The sequence below is a fragment of the Fusarium oxysporum genome, chromosome 9, assembly GCF_000149955.1.
Source record: "Fusarium oxysporum f. sp. lycopersici 4287 chromosome 9, whole genome shotgun sequence".
In the NCBI taxonomy this organism is placed as follows: domain Eukaryota; kingdom Fungi; phylum Ascomycota; class Sordariomycetes; order Hypocreales; family Nectriaceae; genus Fusarium; species Fusarium oxysporum.
In genome coordinates this window covers 2273539-2291347 of record NC_030994.1, presented here as the reverse complement: position 1 = coordinate 2291347, position 17809 = coordinate 2273539, and the positions used below count along the sequence as shown (strand labels likewise).

Genomic DNA, 17809 nt, shown 5'->3' with positions numbered 1-17809 from the left:
CGAACAGAAATAAACTAGTGGGCGGTATGGGCCTCATTGTATGAGTTCCGGCTTTCGTACGGGTATAACCATCCCGTAAGAGCCGAGTTGCAGTGCCCTTGATAGAGCCTGAATGCCTCTTGATAAGTATGTCAGTACAGGGTTGTCTTTTTCCCAGATGGTGTAAGCAGAGCTTACCATCCTATCTTACAGCAGGTAGGGTACCTTACAGATGACTTGGAGGGTTGAATAATGCCGCATTGGAGCTCTGGTGCGTCACTTGCTGAAAGCCCGGTTTAGCCTCACGGTCATTTGGCTCCTCTGCTCTTTTGCATCGCTGCATACACCGCATTCGCCGCTGACTACGGTGCCAGTTACGCGTGAGACGTATTTGCCGCAGACGGTGAGGCAGGGTGATGTTCCTACGGGTTGTTCGCCGACGCGGCGGCCGCAGGCTTGACAGATGAGAGTTCCGAGGTTGGCGTAGCACATTGTGGGTTGAGTGATGAGTGGAAGTGAAATTGATCGAGTATCTTATGAGAGAGTCAAAGTGAAAAGTGTCGAGACAGCACGGGTGAGACGGTATAAGAGACAAAGAGGCATGTAAATGTAGATAGTCTTAGATACAGAGATGGGTCCAACAAGAGAAGAAAGAGAAGAGAGATGCAGATTAAAGAGGATTGTTGTCAAGGAGAAACTCGAGGTCTATGGGGGATGAGTTTAAGTATTTGCAGAGAAGAAGGGAAGTTGATGTTGTTTTAGTAGCGAGGGAAATAATGTAAGAGGAGAGGAAGATGAGGAAGAGGAGAGACAGAGGAGGAAGAGTGAGGTAAGATAAGGCGAGTGCTACCTTGCTGGGTTATTTAACAGGTACTATACCTACCTCAGATAGATTGGTAAATGCACTGAGTGCACTGCATTACCGTAGGAGAGGGAGAGAGAGGGGGGGAGCATTGGGAAGAGAGCGTGACACAAGCTGAGCTGTCGCGATGGGGACGTCTCCATCCATACAAGGTCCCTCACTCACTTACAGCTTGTTAGCTCTAACTTACTACTTCTACCTCGACCCGTTTGACCGTTTGGAGAAGAGGGGTCGCTGTCACTGTCTGGGTCCAAGTGGGATCTGTTACATCAACTTGCTAGTATATACCGCCTGTCCATTATGGTATGGCATATGAACCAGGTACATGGTATTAGTCACCAACTCACAACAAGGACAGTACACACTTTTAGTATCTCAATATCTTTAATCTGTATAAAGTGATAGGTATGTCGTGCTTTGGCCCTTCCCCTCACCGACTCGCCTCATCGAGTGGACAGATTACGATACCTTGCTTGGTCTTTGTTCGAGGTACCGTACTCTCGCGTCTCGGTACTGTAGGTACAGTAGCAGTGAAGATCCTTGTCCCTGGCAGACCTTCTCGAAAAAAAGAACCCTCCATCCCGTGCGCCCTCTGGCAAAATTCCCCTAGTCGCAGTGAAGATCATTGCCCCCAATCACAAGCCAGAGAGAGGCCCCCCTCCCCCTCTCACCACGTTGATCATGTCGCCCAATACGACATGACGGAGTGAGCAGACGACAAATACACATACATTATCTTGTGGAAAGGAACAGAATGGAATAGAGAAGTAGAAGGAGGTTAATTAGACTTCGCAAAAACTTACAATGATATTGTTATTGCTCTCGTGCTCAGTAGAAACAATTACACTTTCATGGTCATCTGTTTCAACTGTCACGGATCGTTCGGGGTTCAGACGCCAAACTACTAAACAGCTAGCTCCTAACAAGGGTGTCCCTGACGACTCATATCTAAGTCCATCGGTAGTGTGTGTGTGTACTGTGCTGTATGTGTCCTGGTGGCTGAGTAGAGGCGAGCACTACACCAACACGGTCATCTAGGAGTACGACAGAATGCATACAATCCTCAACTCTCATCATGATCGTCAAACATCACGTCCATTATGCTACATAATGTCTGTCTCTGACAACTCAATCAACTCGCCATGCTTGACATCATGATATTCATCTACAACACCTTTTCCCATACAGATAAAGTAGAACAAAGACCAATCACATAACTCTATCGTGCCAGAGTCCTGTTCATCAAAACGCCCGCATAATGTCACATCCATACATATTATGTTCGTTCCTTCGTTCCTTCGTCCTCAGCTCCCACTCCCAGTAAGACTAAAGCTTCGACTGCATGTCGCCACGCTCCTCTTTTGTACAACCATCAACACATTCCAACACGCTTCCATTCACTTTCATGCATCTCCGTCGTATGTATGCGTGCACCTCGTCATCCTAGTTTCCCCCGCAGGGCGTCCACCTCTCGTTGTAGGGCGTCCAGGTCAGCCAGGATGTCAACACTCTTCCCTGGCTCGTTTGCCGATTGCGGAGATGTGGGACCCGAGCCGACTGTCGCTGCGACATTGTCAGGCTCCTCCTCGGCCACTTGACTCGATCCAGCCTTCCCTACACCATCAAGACTCGTCCTCCGAGGTCCATCGACGCTGCCACGGCTGCTGCCTCGTTGCCTTCGAGGTGGTGGAGGGGGTGCCATCTGATTATGAGCCTTTGCTTCAAATGAGATTCGCCGGCTACTGCTATCAACACTTCTGATACTCGCAGGCCGTCGAACAGATGTGTTTCGCGCAGGTGGTGGTGGTGGAGCCCAAGATTTTGTTGTCGTCACGGGCTGATGTGTTCCTGATTGCGTATCTCTCGGTGGTGTTAACTCGACCGTGGAGGATTGACGCAGCTGTGATGGCGTGGAAGTAGTGCTCATATCGACATCCAAGGATGGAGCCGGAGATGATGACGATTGGCTCAGATCCGTGAGGCTTGAGGCCACCCCCGATGGTATCTGCGTCGACTGTCTTGAGGTGTGATGAGATCTTGGTGGCGGTGGTGGAGGTGCTGCTGCATGTGAGTCACGTCGGTTGTGCTCAGGTCGGGATCGCATAGACGATGACCGTGACAAGTTCTCTTCATTGTGCACAAATTGCTGCTGTGTCAAGCCTAGGCCAGACGCATAGACCTTGCTCTCTCCTCTCGCGTGACCTCGTCGAGGTGGTGGTGCAGGAACTGCTTTTCGGCTGCCGCCTGATGGTTCTGGCGATGCTAATCCCACATCACCTTCAGCCTCTGGAACTTTGCCAGCTGCTTCACGATCAAACGGCGACTCGCCTCCTTCTTCCATGCTTCTTCTCACCGGCGCGGGCGGAAGCGGTTTGTTCATATCTGATGACAGTGTCGCAAGAGGTTCTCGAGATGCCTGACCAACCAGATCCAGCTTGATGGACTTGCCATGTCGAGAGCTAGGTGGCGGCGGCGGTTTCTTGCTGTTCTTTGAGCTCAGTTGGGCAGAAGCGCTTGAGTCAGAAACGTTCTCTTGATCAATATCATCTTCCGGGGTATCCGAAGCTTGTTCGGATATGAGAGATGCCTCTTGGAGTGCATTCTCGGGGGGCGATATATCTCTGGAATCATCATGTGAGATTCTTCGGAAAACAGACGGTCGGTCTTTTGTGTTTTTCGCTGGTGGCGGCATCGACTGTCGGATTTTCGGCGGCGAAGACTTGTCCGACTCCGTATTACCCGTCATCAGCAATCTCTTGAAAGCATTGACGTCCAGAGACCTTCTGGCCGTATTAGCAGCTTTGAGCGCATGGCCTTCTTCTTTGCGTTCATGCTCAAGCTTTTGTTCTGCGACGGGAGAATCAACGCTGCGTAATGTCTTGCTGAATGGGTTTCCTATGCCCTGACCGCCATTCGGAGCATAGCCACGGGCAGCCGCAGCTACCATTTCGCGGTCGCTATCATCGGTAGACGTCGCATCGAACGGATCGTCCTCATTTCGTTGGTTCGCAGTCTGTTGCGCAATAGAAGGTGCCGCAAATGCCCATTCGGGAGAGTCGGGAGACAGCGGCGGGGGTGATAGTACGCGGACTTTTTTGGTAATGTTAGATTTCGAGTCAATTGTTGAAGAGCCAGCCTGCTGGAAGCTGGTCGGAGGCGGAGGAGTAGATGCTGTTTCAATTTGATCGAGAGCAGGGAACCGAGAAGCGGCGGAGGATGTTGAGTTGGGAAAAGAAGCTGAGTCTACCGTAACGGCAGCACTCTTGCGAAACGGATTAGACGATGCCATAGTGACTAGATTCTCTGCGCGATCGGCTCAGGTGATCTTTTTTGGCGTGCCTCGTCTCGTTCTGCTATAGTTCGAGCTTATCGTTTGCGTCACCGGGGGAGATGCAGAGGTGATTCTGATGCGATAATAGGTCAAGGCGCATGCAAACAGAGACTGCCCGCCATCTTCGGCACAGCCGGGCAAGAGCTGGGTAGGCGGCCAAGACAGGAAAATCGAGTGAGGAGATTAGGCGGCAATGGAAGCGACAATAACAGCGCAGCGCAGATGAGACGGAACAAGGCAGAACAAGACGATAGTAGATTTTTGAGGTCAATGAAGCACAGGTCTTGTAGGTAAGGTACCGTAGGTAGGTAGCCTTGTGAGGAAATGAGGTTCAGGCGTAGCACAGCGCAGCAAGTGGCCCCCGGAACGATCGGTCAGGAGCTGGAGGGGGACGTCGCAGCAAGAATGTTAAGGCAAACACAATCTGAACCGTTGCCTGTACCAAATGAGGTCTTGAGTCACTGGGAAAGGAAAAGAAATCTGGCGATGCCACTCAAGAGGCGTCCAAAGTGGGTTGAAGTCGTCAGCGCCTTCAGGGTCAATATCTTATCGCTAACGGTGCCTGGACCCAGCGCAGAATCGAGTCACTTTCAGGGGGATGAACCGTCCGTGGCATGAAACAGAAGCCTATCTTAGGCTGGACTGGAGAGGATAGGACAGGGGAGAGACAACGAACAGAGTCGACACAAGAGAACGAAACAGAACGAACAGGCGATGATCATTGACGGGCATGAAGAAGCACGGGCCAGTCGGGAGCTTACGAGGGGCAGAAATACCGCTGACGTTGGGCATTGTGGTCCCTACAAACAGGATACGTACTGTCATAGCTCTTCGCTCGGTAATCTGTGCTGCAAGGAAGTACAGGTACGAGCGTCTGGTTAAGCTTCACGTTGGGACTTGAGGCACGTGAGTTGTGACGACAGGTCGATATCTGTAGCTGAAATGTCTTATCTCACGCCCCGGACGATACGGTTTCGAAATAGACGCTGAGATCCAATGTGTGTCTTGCTGACAATGTGCGGAGAGTACTGTAGACTCTATATCTTGGCCTCATAGACCGTCAGATAATCCACCTTTTTATCTTTGAAAGTCAATCTTTACCAAGACTTTTCTGAGTTGTTCCTGTTCTCCTAGGTTAGTACTCAATGCTCAGGATGAGCTACACTTGAGGGGTGAGTTGTCTCTTTAGGGAGACGCCACGGGTGCCAACTCAAAAGTTTCATGGTTCCACTTTTCTCGACTACAATTCCTCACCAGCAGGTCAGCGACACACTCAACCATGATATGGCGGCGAGTGCCAACACCTCAGCCAAGGCAAAATGGCAACTATGATGATTGACTAGAAAGCTCTTGTCTCGAAGCAACAAGTCTATTGTGACGAGTAAGACCTGGAATGTACACTTGTGTTTCAGTAAAAACGAATACGAATATACCAAGACTCACTTACACGCAGAACAAGGCTGACGCGTAAATGTTCTACAGTTTCAGACCACCGACAGGCAACTATCGTATTAGATTGCGCTCATTTCGTGCCCATCTAAAGAGTTAGACGCCCAAGACCGCCTTTTCCTCCACGTAGTCTGTTGTTTCGTTCGTCAGTCAGAACATGTTGGCGACCCACGTGAAAACCCCCTGGCAAAGACTGAGTCGAGACACGCTTCACCTCAAACCACGTAAACAAGCCCTAAGACAGCGCGTCACATAAACGCGCTCGCTCATGCCTCGCAGAATATTCGAAAATCATTAATTATCACGGAATGAAGAGGGATTTTCAAAAATGTTCATCGCGTAGTTCAAATCGAATAACTCAAAACAGCGACAGTGGTATAATCGCAACCCTTCCTCGCCCACAACCGAGACTTTTGCCCTCTCCAAAAACACGCCGACCGTCCCCCTCCAGCATTGTTTCAAACCATGACACGTCGGAAGAAGACTCTGTCATGTCATAAAAGATAATACAGGGGACATAATCGCATAGAAATGACCCTCACTTCTAGTGTACCACCTCCAACATAATGAGATGGCTGAGGGTAGAATCATACAGACGCGAGTCTCCGCGTGCACGTGTAAACAAACAACCGATAATCCCGCGCTCCGAACCAAACCATCAAAATACCAGTAGCCGTACTTTCCGTACCCTTGCCGTGAACAGATCCTTTAACGCCGTGGCCGTCATTAATTAAAGTTCAATACTGCTCAGCGTCATTTACGCCTTGGCAGCGGCCTTCTTGGGTGCTGCCTTCTTAGGTGCAGCAGCCTTCTTTGCAGGCGCTGCCTTGGTGGTCTTGGTGACGCGACCTGTCTTTGTCTTTGTAAGAGCGGTCTCGGGCTTCTCAGCCTTGTCGGCCTGGATAGAATGTAAGAGGGTGTGATGGGAGAGCAGCTGAGTCAACACATACCTTCTTGGTAGCAGCAGCCTTCTTGGGAGCGGCGGCCTTCTTGGCAGGAGCGGGCTTCTCAGCCTTCTCAGCCTTTTCAGCCTTCTTCTCGGTGGTCTTCTTCTCAGCGGCGGCCTTCTTGGGGGCAGCGACCTTCTTCTCGGTAGCAGCCTTCTTGGGGGCGGCGGCCTTCTTAGCAGCGGGCTTCTTAGCAGCGGGCTTCTCAGCGGCCTCCTTCTTCTCGGCAGCAGGCTTCTTAGGAGCAGCGGGCTTCTTAGCCTCAGGCTGCTTCTTGGCGAGCTTGGTACCACCGGAAGGACCCTTGGGCTGCTCGAAGACACCCTTGTCGACACCAGCCTTCAACGCCTTGTTGAAGAGAGAGTCGAACATGTTGTCGGTGACATTGAGAGTGTTGTTGGCCTTGACATACTTCTTCAAGGATTGACGGCTGTGTGGCGAGTCAGCAACTGGTGGGAAAAGAGGGACGGGCAAAGCGACAACGTGAGTGCGTTGCGCGACGAGGATAAATAAAAAATGAAGCTTACCTAGAGCCCTTTCGGTCCTTGAGCTGTTGAATGCAAAGAAAGCACGTTAGTGAGTGAAAATGAATGAAAGAAAATGAGCAAGGCAAAGTGGTCAGTCGGGCGCGTGGCGATAGCCTCATCCGCGACCGAAGACTGAGTGCGCGATGGTGGACGCGACTTGAATGGGGAGCTTTCAGAATTCACATACGTTGACAATAGCATCAGTGATCATGTCCTGAAATAAAATGTTAACGGCCAATCCAGATGAATTATCTTGAGAATGAATGAACTCACCTGATAACTGGCGTGGCCAGACTTCTTGGGAGCGGCGGCAGCGGCTTTGGGAGGCATTGTGCTGGATTGTGTGGGTTGAGATAATAAAGACGTGTAGTTGAGATGAGAAATGGGACGCGACAAAGACGTTTAAAGACGATTGAAAGCTTTGGAAGACGTTTAAGAGACTAAAGAGCAAACGACGAGTAGTACCCTCTTCGTCGGGCGCGTGGAGGGGACGGGCCATGTTTATATATTCGGCGGGGGCAGAGCGCAATCACTCTCTTCCCCAAGCTCCTGCTCCTGCGCTGCTCTCCTCTTACATCTTCGCGACTCTCCCGGCTTGCTCACCTGCCATAGGCCCACTTGCCCCGATTGGGAGGAGGGGCATTTTGAAGCGCCACACTAAAAATGCTCATGCACACTTAGCACCCGCTGGCATGCCATTGCACAAAAGAGCGCACAAGAGCGACAAGATCTCCACAGAGCACGTGAACTTTCTTATCGCGCTCCTGGATTGGCCGAAGCTCGCTGCATAACTCACAATCTCTTGCACTATTTCTGTCCAGCCACACCCAACTCATCAAAGTTAGAGAGATTGCCAAGCCTGGACCCTCCAAGATATGGCACTTGAGAAAATGGGGCACCAAAAATGCCAAAATAATCCTGGGCAAGTGACCATTTTTCTGATTGGCCAGCCCAGACATCACCTCGGGTGAGGTGTACCTCTGTGTGATCTAGAGTCTGGCAAAATGCGAGCGCAACTCATGCCCCCGAGCATCCATTTCCCTCGATTCTCTCGCTTCTTCGACGACCGTTGTCCAAGAGATGAATGACTCGATTCCTTTGTCTTCTTGCGAGTCTCGGGCAATCTTTTGCGTTCCAAATTAGGTGGAGGATTCGCTGACTTGTTGCGACTGATATATGAGGCTTCCTTCGCGCTCGAGAACCGTTGAGAGGCGATTGAATGAGCCATGCTCGTTGTCGCATTCCGAATTACGACTGATGCAGTGATGAATATGCTCCTGTGAAGCTTTTTAATGCCTTTTTATGAAACAGCGACCACGACAGTGTAGTTTCTACGTTGTTCCGGCTCGATTCAATAAGCATATGATCCATATCGCTCAAAGTCACTCACAAGTCCATTTCTCAACATCGCGCGTCGTTTCTGAAGCTATCCGCATCCCACCACTGTCTAATCGTTAAACTACCACACACCACACCACAAGCCAATTTTGCATCATTTAGTAGTCGGAAAGTATTCAGATGCTACTTAAGTGCATTTTTACTTTTTTTCGTTGAATAAAATATCACCATCGGCTCTTGAGAGGGCGAAGATGTTGCATCACGACTTACACGGTCGGAGGCGTCAAAGAAGCAACACCGAATGGTGAATAGTCTATGATTCGAATCCACGTATCTCATGATCTCTCATTTAGGTGCTTCTTTCGATCTCTTCTTCTTCATTTTCTTCCATATGATGAATATTGCTCTTTCATATTGGATTGACCGGCACTTATAGCAAACTACTCAATGTACGTACATTGTTCATAAGTACTTAGCCAAGCTGAGACAGATCTGACTTGGAGTGTTTGCAATTCCTCATCATTCTAAATCGGCCTTTGGTTTTTTTACAAGGTTTAAGGGGGAAGAACGTCACCGTTTCGTAACCTCATCGTAGTAATATTTCCAGCCACTTCGAAGCTTCACCTTGGGCTTCATCGTCGCAATTGACGCGTTACGTCAAGTGAGGGGCAGGACGTGGCATCATGAGAGCTTGCGCCCAACTCAACAGCCTTATCGTCTGGGCACTAAATCATATGAAACTTACGCCAGCATTGGTAAATAGCTGGCTGTCTTAAGATGCGAGTCATTGACCTTGGTTTGAGAGCTGTACACTATTTTTGCTCGCCGTTATGTTAGTGGTGAGGGCGTGGTCATCAACCCGATCGTGGGCTTCTCAGGCATGGCTCGGGCCTGTCTCCAAATAGTAACACTATTGATTCGTTATGGGCCTGTTTTATCGAGATTCGGTGTTAGCTTCATCTTGGATTGTGGTAAAGGGTCATTCACATTCTGCAATGACCTTTATCATTGTTTCTACCGATACAGCTTACCGGTGAATATCGACATGACAATACTACCTCTGACATTGCGGCAGCCAATACAACCTCTACAAAGACGATTGGTATAGTAAAATAGCAACCAGAGGTACCTGAAGCAACATAGAAAGCGCAACCACTCCCAGATGCTCCCACGAGCTTGCAGGAAGACGTTACTGTTCCGCAAAAGCCAACGGCTTTACAGGTGTAGGTTAGCATCAACACATTGGGCGAGTTCCCTCCCAAGTTGAGCATGGCAAATGACTTTGCTACTCTTCATAATATTTTGGAAGCCTCTGATGTGTATTCACACACAATATCATTTACCCAGTTGTTGACCGAGACCTATGGCATCATATCGTTGGCTATGCGCATCATTACTTGCACTTATCAATTGCTATGCTGAAGCATCACATGACCCGTCTTATAGATCACAGTCCGTTTGTACAGTGCATATTCCAATTTATACTCCAAGCCATACCAATCAGAGTAAGGTGGGACACGGAACACGATCGCCCAGAATGTCCAACCGGAAGGTGCACCAGAAAAGGCCAGCGAGGCAGGACACCTATCATCATCGATAGCATCTCGATTCTGCTCCTGAAATCTTCGGTGAAGAAAAAGAAGATCTTCAGCTTGTGTGCGAACTTGGGAGATCATGTTCGTGATTTTCTGCATATAATTTCTTTGTCGAATTCTCTTGTCTCATGTTATTGAAGCTTTAGCTACCGCCATCCATCATCCTACGGTACATTTCATTGCCCCACGTCTCCTTTACTGGGCACACGCTCGTCCGATAGATCGATACTCGTTCTCGATACTTTCGTCCCTTTCGCTTCTCGAGCTTCAACGTCGCAATGGCCGACTACGCTCAGTACCACGCTCTTGGCCAGGGCGAGGTTATCGACCCCAATGATCCTAACCGAACATCTCAACCCTCTGCGCAACAGTTCCAACCGCCGATCGCTCCCTCACCTTACCAACAACAAGCATCACCATATGGAGCACCCCAGTATCTTGGAGGCCAGCAAGCGCCTCCTCCTATGACTGGCTCTCCCGCACCAGCTCCCGGATATGGTTATGCACCTCCTCAGGCTCAGGCTCCTCCAGGTCAAGCTCCTCCGTCACAAGATGCTACACTGGCTGCTCAGCTTGGTGGAATGAACTTGGGAGATGGACACGGCACAGCGAGAAGGAAGAAGAAGGATCGTCATGCATACCATACCGTTGAACCTACTGGCTCCTCACAAGCCTTCAATGGCATGCCTCCCCAGGGGACCTCGGCTACACAGTTCCTCGACAGCGTCCCTGGCGGTCCCGGTTTTGGAGGTCAATTTGGAAGCCCCCAGGGAACCCCTCAGATGCAAAGCCAGAGCCAATTTAGTGCGCCAGTTAACCCAGCATTTGGTCCTGGTCCTGTTGCTGGAACACCTGGTGTCGGCGAGGGCCTCGGTACAGCCTCAGTGTCTACCAGCGGACCCAAGGGAGTGTCACCTGACGACATGCCCAGCGTACCGGCCTCGCGAGATGCTATCCAGCAGTACTACCTCAAGAACGTGTACCCCACCTTCGAACGACATGTCCCTCCTCCCTCGACCGTTTCGTTTGTTGCCTACGACCAGGGCAACTCGTCACCGAAATACACTCGACTCACACTCAACAACATCCCCACTACTCAGGACGCTCTGCAGGCTACAGGCCTTTCTCTGGGACTCTTGCTGCAGCCACTAGCTCCTCTGCAGGCTGGAGAAGCCGAAATTCCTGTCCTCGACTTTGGTGAAGCTGGACCCCCACGATGCAGACGATGCCGAGCTTATATGAACCCCTTTATGATGTTCCGTTCAGGTGGAAACAAGTTTGTCTGCAACCTCTGCGCATACCCCAACGACACTCCCCCCGAATATTTCTCTGCGACCAATCCACAAGGTGTCCGAGTTGATCGTGACACTCGACCCGAGCTTCACCGAGGAACTGTAGAGTTTGTGGTGCCTAAAGAGTACTGGACCAGGGAGCCCGTGGGATTGCGATGGTTGTTCCTTATCGATGTAACCCAAGAATCTTACAACAAGGGTTATGTCGAGGCTTTCTGTGAGGGTATCCGCGTTGCTCTATATGGTGGTGAAGATCAAGAGTTGGATGAGAATGGAGAGCCGAAACGTAGGATACCAGAAGGCGCCAAGGTTGGATTTGTCACGTACGACAAGGACATTCACTTTTACAATGTCAACGTGAGTTGAAAATGATGCTTGTACTGCCACTTTCACTAACAGTCTACAGCCTGCCCTGGATCAAGCTCAGATGATGATCATGCCTGATCTTGAGGATCCCTTTGTGCCCCTGAGCGAGGGACTCTTTGTCGACCCATATGAATCTAAGGATGTGATCACGTCTCTGCTTACTAGGCTTCCGGATATGTTCTCTACCATCAAAAACCCCGAGCCCGCCCTTCTCGCCGCCCTGAACTCAGCACTTGCCGCCCTCGAGGCGACGGGAGGCAAGGTTGTGGCATCTTGCTCTGCGCTGCCAACCTGGGGCCCTGGTCGTCTCTTCATGCGTGACAATGGTAATCACCCTGGAGGTGAAATCGATAAGAAGCTCTACACAACTGAGCACCCGGCCTGGAAGAAGGTTGCCGAGAAGATGGCTGCTTCCGGTGTCGGTGCTGATTTCTTCCTTGCTGCTCCTTCAGGTGGTTATCTTGATATTGCGACTATTGGTAGGCACAGTCCCCAAAAGTGTCATAAACTCATGCTAATCTCATTTTGCTTAGGTCATGTTTCCTCAACCACTGGCGGAGAGACCTTTTACTACCCTAACTTCATCGCTGCGAGGGATAGCCGAAAGTTATCACTCGAGATCTCACACGCCGTGACTAGAGAGACTGGTTTCCAAGCTCTTATGAAGGTCCGATGCTCTAACGGTCTCCAAGTCTCGGGCTACCATGGCAACTTTATCCAACACACCTTTGGCGCTGACTTGGAAATTGGCGTCATTGATGCTGATAAGGCAATGGGTGTCAGCTTTAGTTACGATGGCAAGCTGGATCCCAAGCTTGATGCTCACTTCCAGTCTGCCCTCCTCTATACAACGGCTTCAGGCGAACGCCGCGTGCGATGTTCAAATGTTATTGCTAGCGTTACGGAAACCTCCAAGGAATCGGGTGCGCGTGAACAGGGTATTCGTGAGTGCCTCAAGTTTGTTGATCAAGACGCTGTCATTGGTATGCTGGCCAAGGAAGCCAGCACGAAGTTGGCGACTACATCAAGTAACCTCAAGGATATCCGTCACTGGCTGAGTGAGAAGGCTATTGACGTCCTTGCTTGCTATCGAAAACATGCCGCTCAACAGCATCCTCCAGGACAGCTTGTCATGCCTGAGCGATTGAAGGAGTACTGCATGTACCTTCTTGGTCTCCTCAAGTGCCGAGCACTTAAGGGAGGTGTCGAGAACTCAGACCGCAGAGTCCATGAGATGCGAATGCTTCGTTCTATGGGTGCTCTCGAACTGAGCCTGTATCTGTACCCCCGAATGATTCCTATCCATAACCTCGCACCTGAAGAGGGCTTCGCCGACCCCGAGACAGGCCATCTCAAGATGCCACCTGCGATCCGCACATCATTCTCACGAGTTGAGCCTGGTGGTGTGTATCTGGTTGACAATGGCCAACAGTGCCTCCTTTGGTTCCACTCACAGACTTCTCCTAACCTCATTTCTGATCTGTTTGGTGAAGACAAGGACTCTCTCAAGAGTCTTGACCCCTACACATCAGCCCTTCCCTTACTTGAGACTCACCTCAACGCTCAAGTCCGCAACATTATCGAGTTCCTCCGAACGATGCGCGGTTCAAAGGGTCTCACCATCCAGCTCGCTCGACAAGGCATTGATGGTGCCGAGTTTGATTTTGCCCGTATGCTCGTGGAGGACCGCAACAATGAGGCTCAGAGTTACGTGGATTGGCTGGTACACATTCACAAGGGTGTTCAGTTAGAGGCAAGTTCTATCTAATCATGATTTGTTAACAGAAAGGTTCTAATATGCGTTTTAGTTGAGCGGACAACGTAAGAAGGAGGGCGAGGAGCACACAGCGGCAAGCTTGTCAAACTTTGCAGGTTTAAGACCAGCTTATTGGTAGTTGAAAAAGTCCAGCAGCTTAATAGAATCGGATCTTGATAACAGCGGTCGTTTATCTTATGGAGTAATGTAACAGAAACAAAAGACTTTGGTGGGAGAGACAGGATGAGAGGACGGATGATGATTTGGTTAACAGGTAGCGGGTAGCACGAACACACCGACACATTATCATCGGGTCCATCCCAGTCTTGTCATTGATACTGTCCTTTCTGTCTGTTGTTGCACGATACATGTGTCCATCCATAGCATGGGAGACACTCAAGTATACAGCTTACACCGCAACATTATATTCATGCTTGTCTTTAATCTTGCAAAGACAACAAGGCTGGCTGTGTTTCTCCCTTGCAGGAAAAGACACTCTGTTGTCACCTCGCCAATGTCTTTTTCAGGCGGTCAGTCAGATTTTTGTGTTACTGCATCTCGCCTCTTTGCATGACTCTCCTCTGCATGACTCCTCTGAAACAAAACTCTCTCACACTTTACAGTTTTTCTCTTTGTTATTATCACAGTCTATCCTTACTTTCTGTGTATGCCCCCTTCACCGTTCTTTGCGCCTCGTGGAAAAGGGTCTGCGATGTAACATGATGTTGATGTCGTGTAATGGTGTCGCAATCGAGATTTGTGCAACAGTCCGAGAGAGGGAGCAACGTTTATTTGACAAATTTTTGGGTACAAGATTTGAAGAGGCGGTGGAGAAGGGAGCACAGAGATTGCGGTGCATACAGCTGTAGACAACATGCTACAAGCCCATGGGGAAGTATAAGGCACTCACTGTACGTACGTGTTGTATGTAACTCGAAACCCTTGCTTGCGATGTCTCGTCTTATTCATCAGATAGGTTCTCGGCGGGATATGATCTGCCGCTAGTAAAGTACCCATGATCGTCGACGTGCATTTGCGTCTGCATCTGCTGCAGTTGTCCAAGTTGAGTGTAGTCTTCTTTCCCCTGCGGCCATCCGCGTCTAAAGGTCCGCCTGTCGTTACACGCGAGGCTGAACTTCAAGCGCTGTATGATATACGTATATATCTTTGATCAATGAGTTGTCGGGGTTTGACCCAGGGGGGGTGCGTTATCTTGCATTGGTAGTTTGATGATCGAGTTGAAGATCACTGCTGAATCCTCGATTACCCCTTCAGAAGATATCTTCCTGACATCGGTAGTCAGCCTCATATGATTCACGGTTAGATAGTTATGACCTATCAGGTTGACTCGTATGTTTGAAAGTCATCAAATCTTCTGAGCCATGTCAGATCAAGTTTCTGCCTTCACATAAACATCCAAGGAAACTTAGGAGAAGCAAGTCCGAACAAGTCTAAACTGAATACTCAGCCCTGGCATTTGTTTCGTTTAGAAAAGTACGTATCGATCCTCCGGCTGCTTCGGGGGTACCCGCATGCACGTTGTGACTACAGTGCAAGCCGGGGTTCAACTACGTTCAAAGAGAGCTGATAGGTGGGTCATATTAGACAAATAGTCTTGCGTAAATCACCTTGTTTAGTTGAAACGGAAGGGATTCAGCAAGGGATTGTTTCTTCCAATGAACCCTAGTATTCAGATATCGCCTCGGAATTGCTGTCCTGCCTTCTAAGTTCTCAGTGCTTGAGGACCGATAGGATGCTCACATCTCAGCCTGACTGGGGTCTCGGCCGAGTTCATCGCACATCAAACCCTCAAGCGACATTGTAGATCGAGGCTGTGAAACGGCATGCAGTGCTTCCGTGTGCAACATGAGATAATAACAAGATTCCTTAACCAGCTGAGCTAAATATATATGTGACACACCCAACGCCGATACCATCATTTATTCGTCGTGATACAGGAGCCTGACTGGGCCACTTGTAGATCGGGAATCAATAAGGCGCCAAACACAAACCCCAAACACCAAGAAAAAGAAATTCCTTGTCAACTGACCACAATCAACAATAGCAAAGAACCAACATGACTCCCGTAACACTGCGTTTGTCCTGACTTCGTCTGGTCTCTGTCCCGTAGATTCCCCATCCATTGCATTGCCTCATAATTGGCCTCGGACAATTGTTCGTCGAGGTTGGTATCATAGTTGCCCTAAGCGCTCGCTGACTTTTCGTCGTTCCTCGGTTGACCGCCAGAATGCGGGAAAGTGCAGTTGAAATAAAAAAAAAAAAAAAAAAAAAAAAAAAAAAAAAAAAAAAAAAGAAACGTTTCGCAAGGGTCCCGCCAGGTCGGTCGGCCTCAAAAAATGACTAACTCTTAGAGTCATCATAGGCTCGTCTTCCTGAGACAAGTTTTTCTTTGTCGACAGACCCGACTCAAGATCTCCGCTGGTACGGCTCTCGGGTTGGCAAGCCGTGTTCTGGAATCTGTCTCAGATTGATACAAACTAAATCATGTTGTAATCATGTTAAGTCCGTATCGTGGGTCAGGCTGTCGCAGAACTCGGTCAACCTCACTCGCACTAAAGACGTGCTCGAAAATTTCACGATCAGCGGGAGCGTTACTGTGGCTTTTGCTCGATCCGGACGAGCTGGAGGATCCAGTCCTAGATTTGCCCTTGTTCTCCTTCTTGGTAATCTCGTCCATGATGTGGCGCATTGTGCTTTGTAGGGGGTCTTCAAAGACAAAGACAACGTATGCAAACTGTCCTCGAAGGTCGGGGTCGAAAAGCAGTACATCCCGCCAGAGCTCTGCCAGCTCTTGGGGAGGATTGCGGTAGCCATTGCCTAAGCCAAAGTCCCCAATGACAACACGGTCATATCCGTTGTAAAGACAGATACGGAGAGCTCCGCGAAGCTTATCACGAGTCATCTCACGTTCCTCTGCAAAAGAGTACTTGAGTCCGTTGTCTTTGAGTTTGGGCCATCGGGTTGGTGGTACCGACACGACGGGTAGGTCAAACCAGCTCTCCAGCCTGTCGTAGCGGTCATGTGGTCCACGGCAAACCACAACAGCATCAGATAAGATGCCACCCTGTGATGGGATCGGGTAGTTGTTGGGTTCCGGCGAGTTCGGCCATGGCGTGTTCAATGTGGCTGAGAGGTTACTTCGCCGGCATAGCTTCTCCTCATATCCGACGCATCCAGTTTCCCAGTCACCTCCGGGCCTCCGTTCATTCGCAGCGCATATGAACGGAATCCGCACACGGGGACCTCCCATAGCCTCGCTTTGTTGTGTATCCATGGCTGCATATGTCAATGCCTTCATGACTGGGTCTCCCACTTCGATTCTAAAGGAGGGTGGCCGAGTCGTAGGCTTCTGACGCTGGATGGCGAGTTGCATGATGGGCTGTCTATAGAGGTAGGAGTATGGTGGGAAAACTTCGCCATAGTTCTTTTTGACAAGTGGAATGAAATTTCTCTTGGTATCAGCTGCGACCTCTGAAGGCCGCACCCGGCTGGATCTTGGAGGAGCCATGATGAAGGTGTTGGATGTGTGAGCAAGCAGTATGGACTTGTACTGCTTTAAACAAGCTTGTAGTCAGGGCGCTATCAAAACAATGACGCCAATAGTGAGAGAATAAGTGCCAAGTTTGAGATGCCTAGCTTGATGAGGAAGAGTAGTGAAAGTGAGTGGCAGTGGGTTGATGAGTTCTGAAGGGCTGGGAATAAGGACTACGATGGAGGGCAGGAAGGTCTTATATGGACACTCGGCCGTGAGTCTGAAGAAACAACACGGCGGAGGAATCTGTCACCGGACATGATCCAAGGACTCACATTCTGGTTGACTGGCTTCTCTGGGACAAGCGAGTGAGGGAGGGATGGGCACTGGGCTGTGTGACCCAACATGTGCAAGATCTGAACCACTTGTTTAGAACAGACTCGGCCTGAGGCGAGGCAACAAGCCAAAGAATGAGCAGAAGAAAAACAGACCAGCATCACTTTATGGGTACGGCAAGACTTGGGTGCCAAAAACGGGGACGTTTCGCTTGACGACATGTTCTAGCAGGCATATAGGTCTTGTACAGACGAGTTTAGGATGTACGAGCTGCAAATGGTACAGGGCAGCTCGAAAAAGCAAATGCAGGGCCAGACGAATCAAGACAAGCCATAAGAAGGGACAAGAAAAGGGCCCATCAGAAGGCTCAGGGACTGGGAACCACGTATCGTAGTCGACCGGGGATCTGTGCCGTACCAGATCGCATCCCACCATCACAGGCGTACAGTGCAGTAGGGGCACCGACATCCAAGTTGACGGAACCAGGGTGGGCTACACTGAGCCTCCAATATCGGGAACCGTGGAGCATCTGCAAGAT

The 17809-nt window shown here is 49.9% G+C and overlaps 6 protein-coding genes across 10 annotated transcripts; 1 reads left to right on the top strand and 5 right to left on the bottom strand.

Annotated features, from left to right (window-relative positions):
• Positions 1-14: 14 nt before the first annotated feature.
• FOXG_12734 (uncharacterized protein) lies at positions 15-180 on the bottom strand (the record flags this gene model as incomplete). The annotated part of the gene is made up of 2 exons (XM_018392584.1): positions 15-116; positions 178-180. The coding sequence occupies 2 exons, from the start codon at positions 178-180 to the stop codon at positions 15-17; spliced, it is 105 nt and encodes a 34-aa protein (XP_018251135.1).
• Positions 181-1807: 1627 nt separating this feature from the next.
• On the bottom strand, positions 1808-5002 carry FOXG_12733 (uncharacterized protein). Its single transcript, XM_018392583.1, has one exon. It carries the CDS (start codon positions 4128-4130, stop codon positions 2280-2282), a length of 1851 nt encoding a protein of 616 aa, XP_018251134.1. The 5' UTR covers positions 4131-5002; the 3' UTR covers positions 1808-2279.
• Positions 5003-5484: 482 nt separating this feature from the next.
• Positions 5485-7631, bottom strand: FOXG_12732 (histone H1/5). 5 transcript variants are annotated; one of them, XM_018392579.1, is made up of 5 exons: positions 7369-7631; positions 7283-7309; positions 7096-7118; positions 6572-6998; positions 5485-6519 (listed from the first exon to the last, which is right to left on the bottom strand). In XM_018392579.1, exons 1-5 carry the CDS (start codon positions 7423-7425, stop codon positions 6379-6381), a joined length of 675 nt encoding a protein of 224 aa, XP_018251130.1. In that variant the 5' UTR covers positions 7426-7631; the 3' UTR covers positions 5485-6378. The 5 variants fall into 5 exon arrangements, with proteins under 5 accessions (XP_018251130.1, XP_018251129.1, XP_018251133.1 ...); XM_018392578.1 differs by having other exon boundaries at positions 5637-6519; positions 7096-7309; positions 7369-7627; XM_018392581.1 differs by having other exon boundaries at positions 5941-6998; positions 7369-7610.
• Positions 7632-9980: 2349 nt separating this feature from the next.
• Positions 9981-14863, top strand: FOXG_12731 (uncharacterized protein). The gene is made up of 4 exons (XM_018392577.1): positions 9981-11677; positions 11727-12165; positions 12220-13439; positions 13495-14863. The coding sequence occupies exons 1-4, from the start codon at positions 10307-10309 to the stop codon at positions 13579-13581; spliced, it is 3117 nt and encodes a 1038-aa protein (XP_018251128.1). The 5' UTR covers positions 9981-10306; the 3' UTR covers positions 13582-14863.
• Positions 14864-15945: 1082 nt separating this feature from the next.
• Positions 15946-16971, bottom strand: FOXG_12730 (uncharacterized protein; the record flags this gene model as incomplete). The annotated part of the gene is made up of 1 exon (XM_018392576.1): positions 15946-16971. One exon carries the CDS (start codon positions 16969-16971, stop codon positions 15946-15948), a length of 1026 nt encoding a protein of 341 aa, XP_018251127.1.
• Positions 16972-17638: 667 nt separating this feature from the next.
• FOXG_20765 (uncharacterized protein) lies at positions 17639-17800 on the bottom strand (the record flags this gene model as incomplete). The annotated part of the gene is made up of 1 exon (XM_018401075.1): positions 17639-17800. The coding sequence occupies one exon, from the start codon at positions 17798-17800 to the stop codon at positions 17639-17641; it is 162 nt and encodes a 53-aa protein (XP_018251126.1).
• Positions 17801-17809: the final 9 nt, after the last annotated feature.

Coding starts and splice junctions, on each gene's coding strand:
- FOXG_12733 (XM_018392583.1), bottom strand. CDS start 4,130: ATGGCATCGTCTAATCCGTTTCGCAAGAGTGCTGCCGTTACGGTAGAC.
- FOXG_12732 (XM_018392578.1), bottom strand. CDS start 7,214: ATGAGGCTATCGCCACGCGCCCGACTGACCACTTTGCCTTGCTCATTT. Junction 6,999..7,095: donor AAGGACCGAAAGGGCTCTAG/GTAAGCTTCATT, acceptor CTCGCCACACAG/CCGTCAATCCTTGAAGAAGT. Junction 6,520..6,571: donor AGGCTGCTGCTACCAAGAAG/GTATGTGTTGAC, acceptor CATTCTATCCAG/GCCGACAAGGCTGAGAAGCC.
- FOXG_12731 (XM_018392577.1), top strand. CDS start 10,307: ATGGCCGACTACGCTCAGTACCACGCTCTTGGCCAGGGCGAGGTTATC. Junction 12,166..12,219: donor TCTTGATATTGCGACTATTG/GTAGGCACAGTC, acceptor CATTTTGCTTAG/GTCATGTTTCCTCAACCACT. Junction 13,440..13,494: donor ACAAGGGTGTTCAGTTAGAG/GCAAGTTCTATC, acceptor TATGCGTTTTAG/TTGAGCGGACAACGTAAGAA.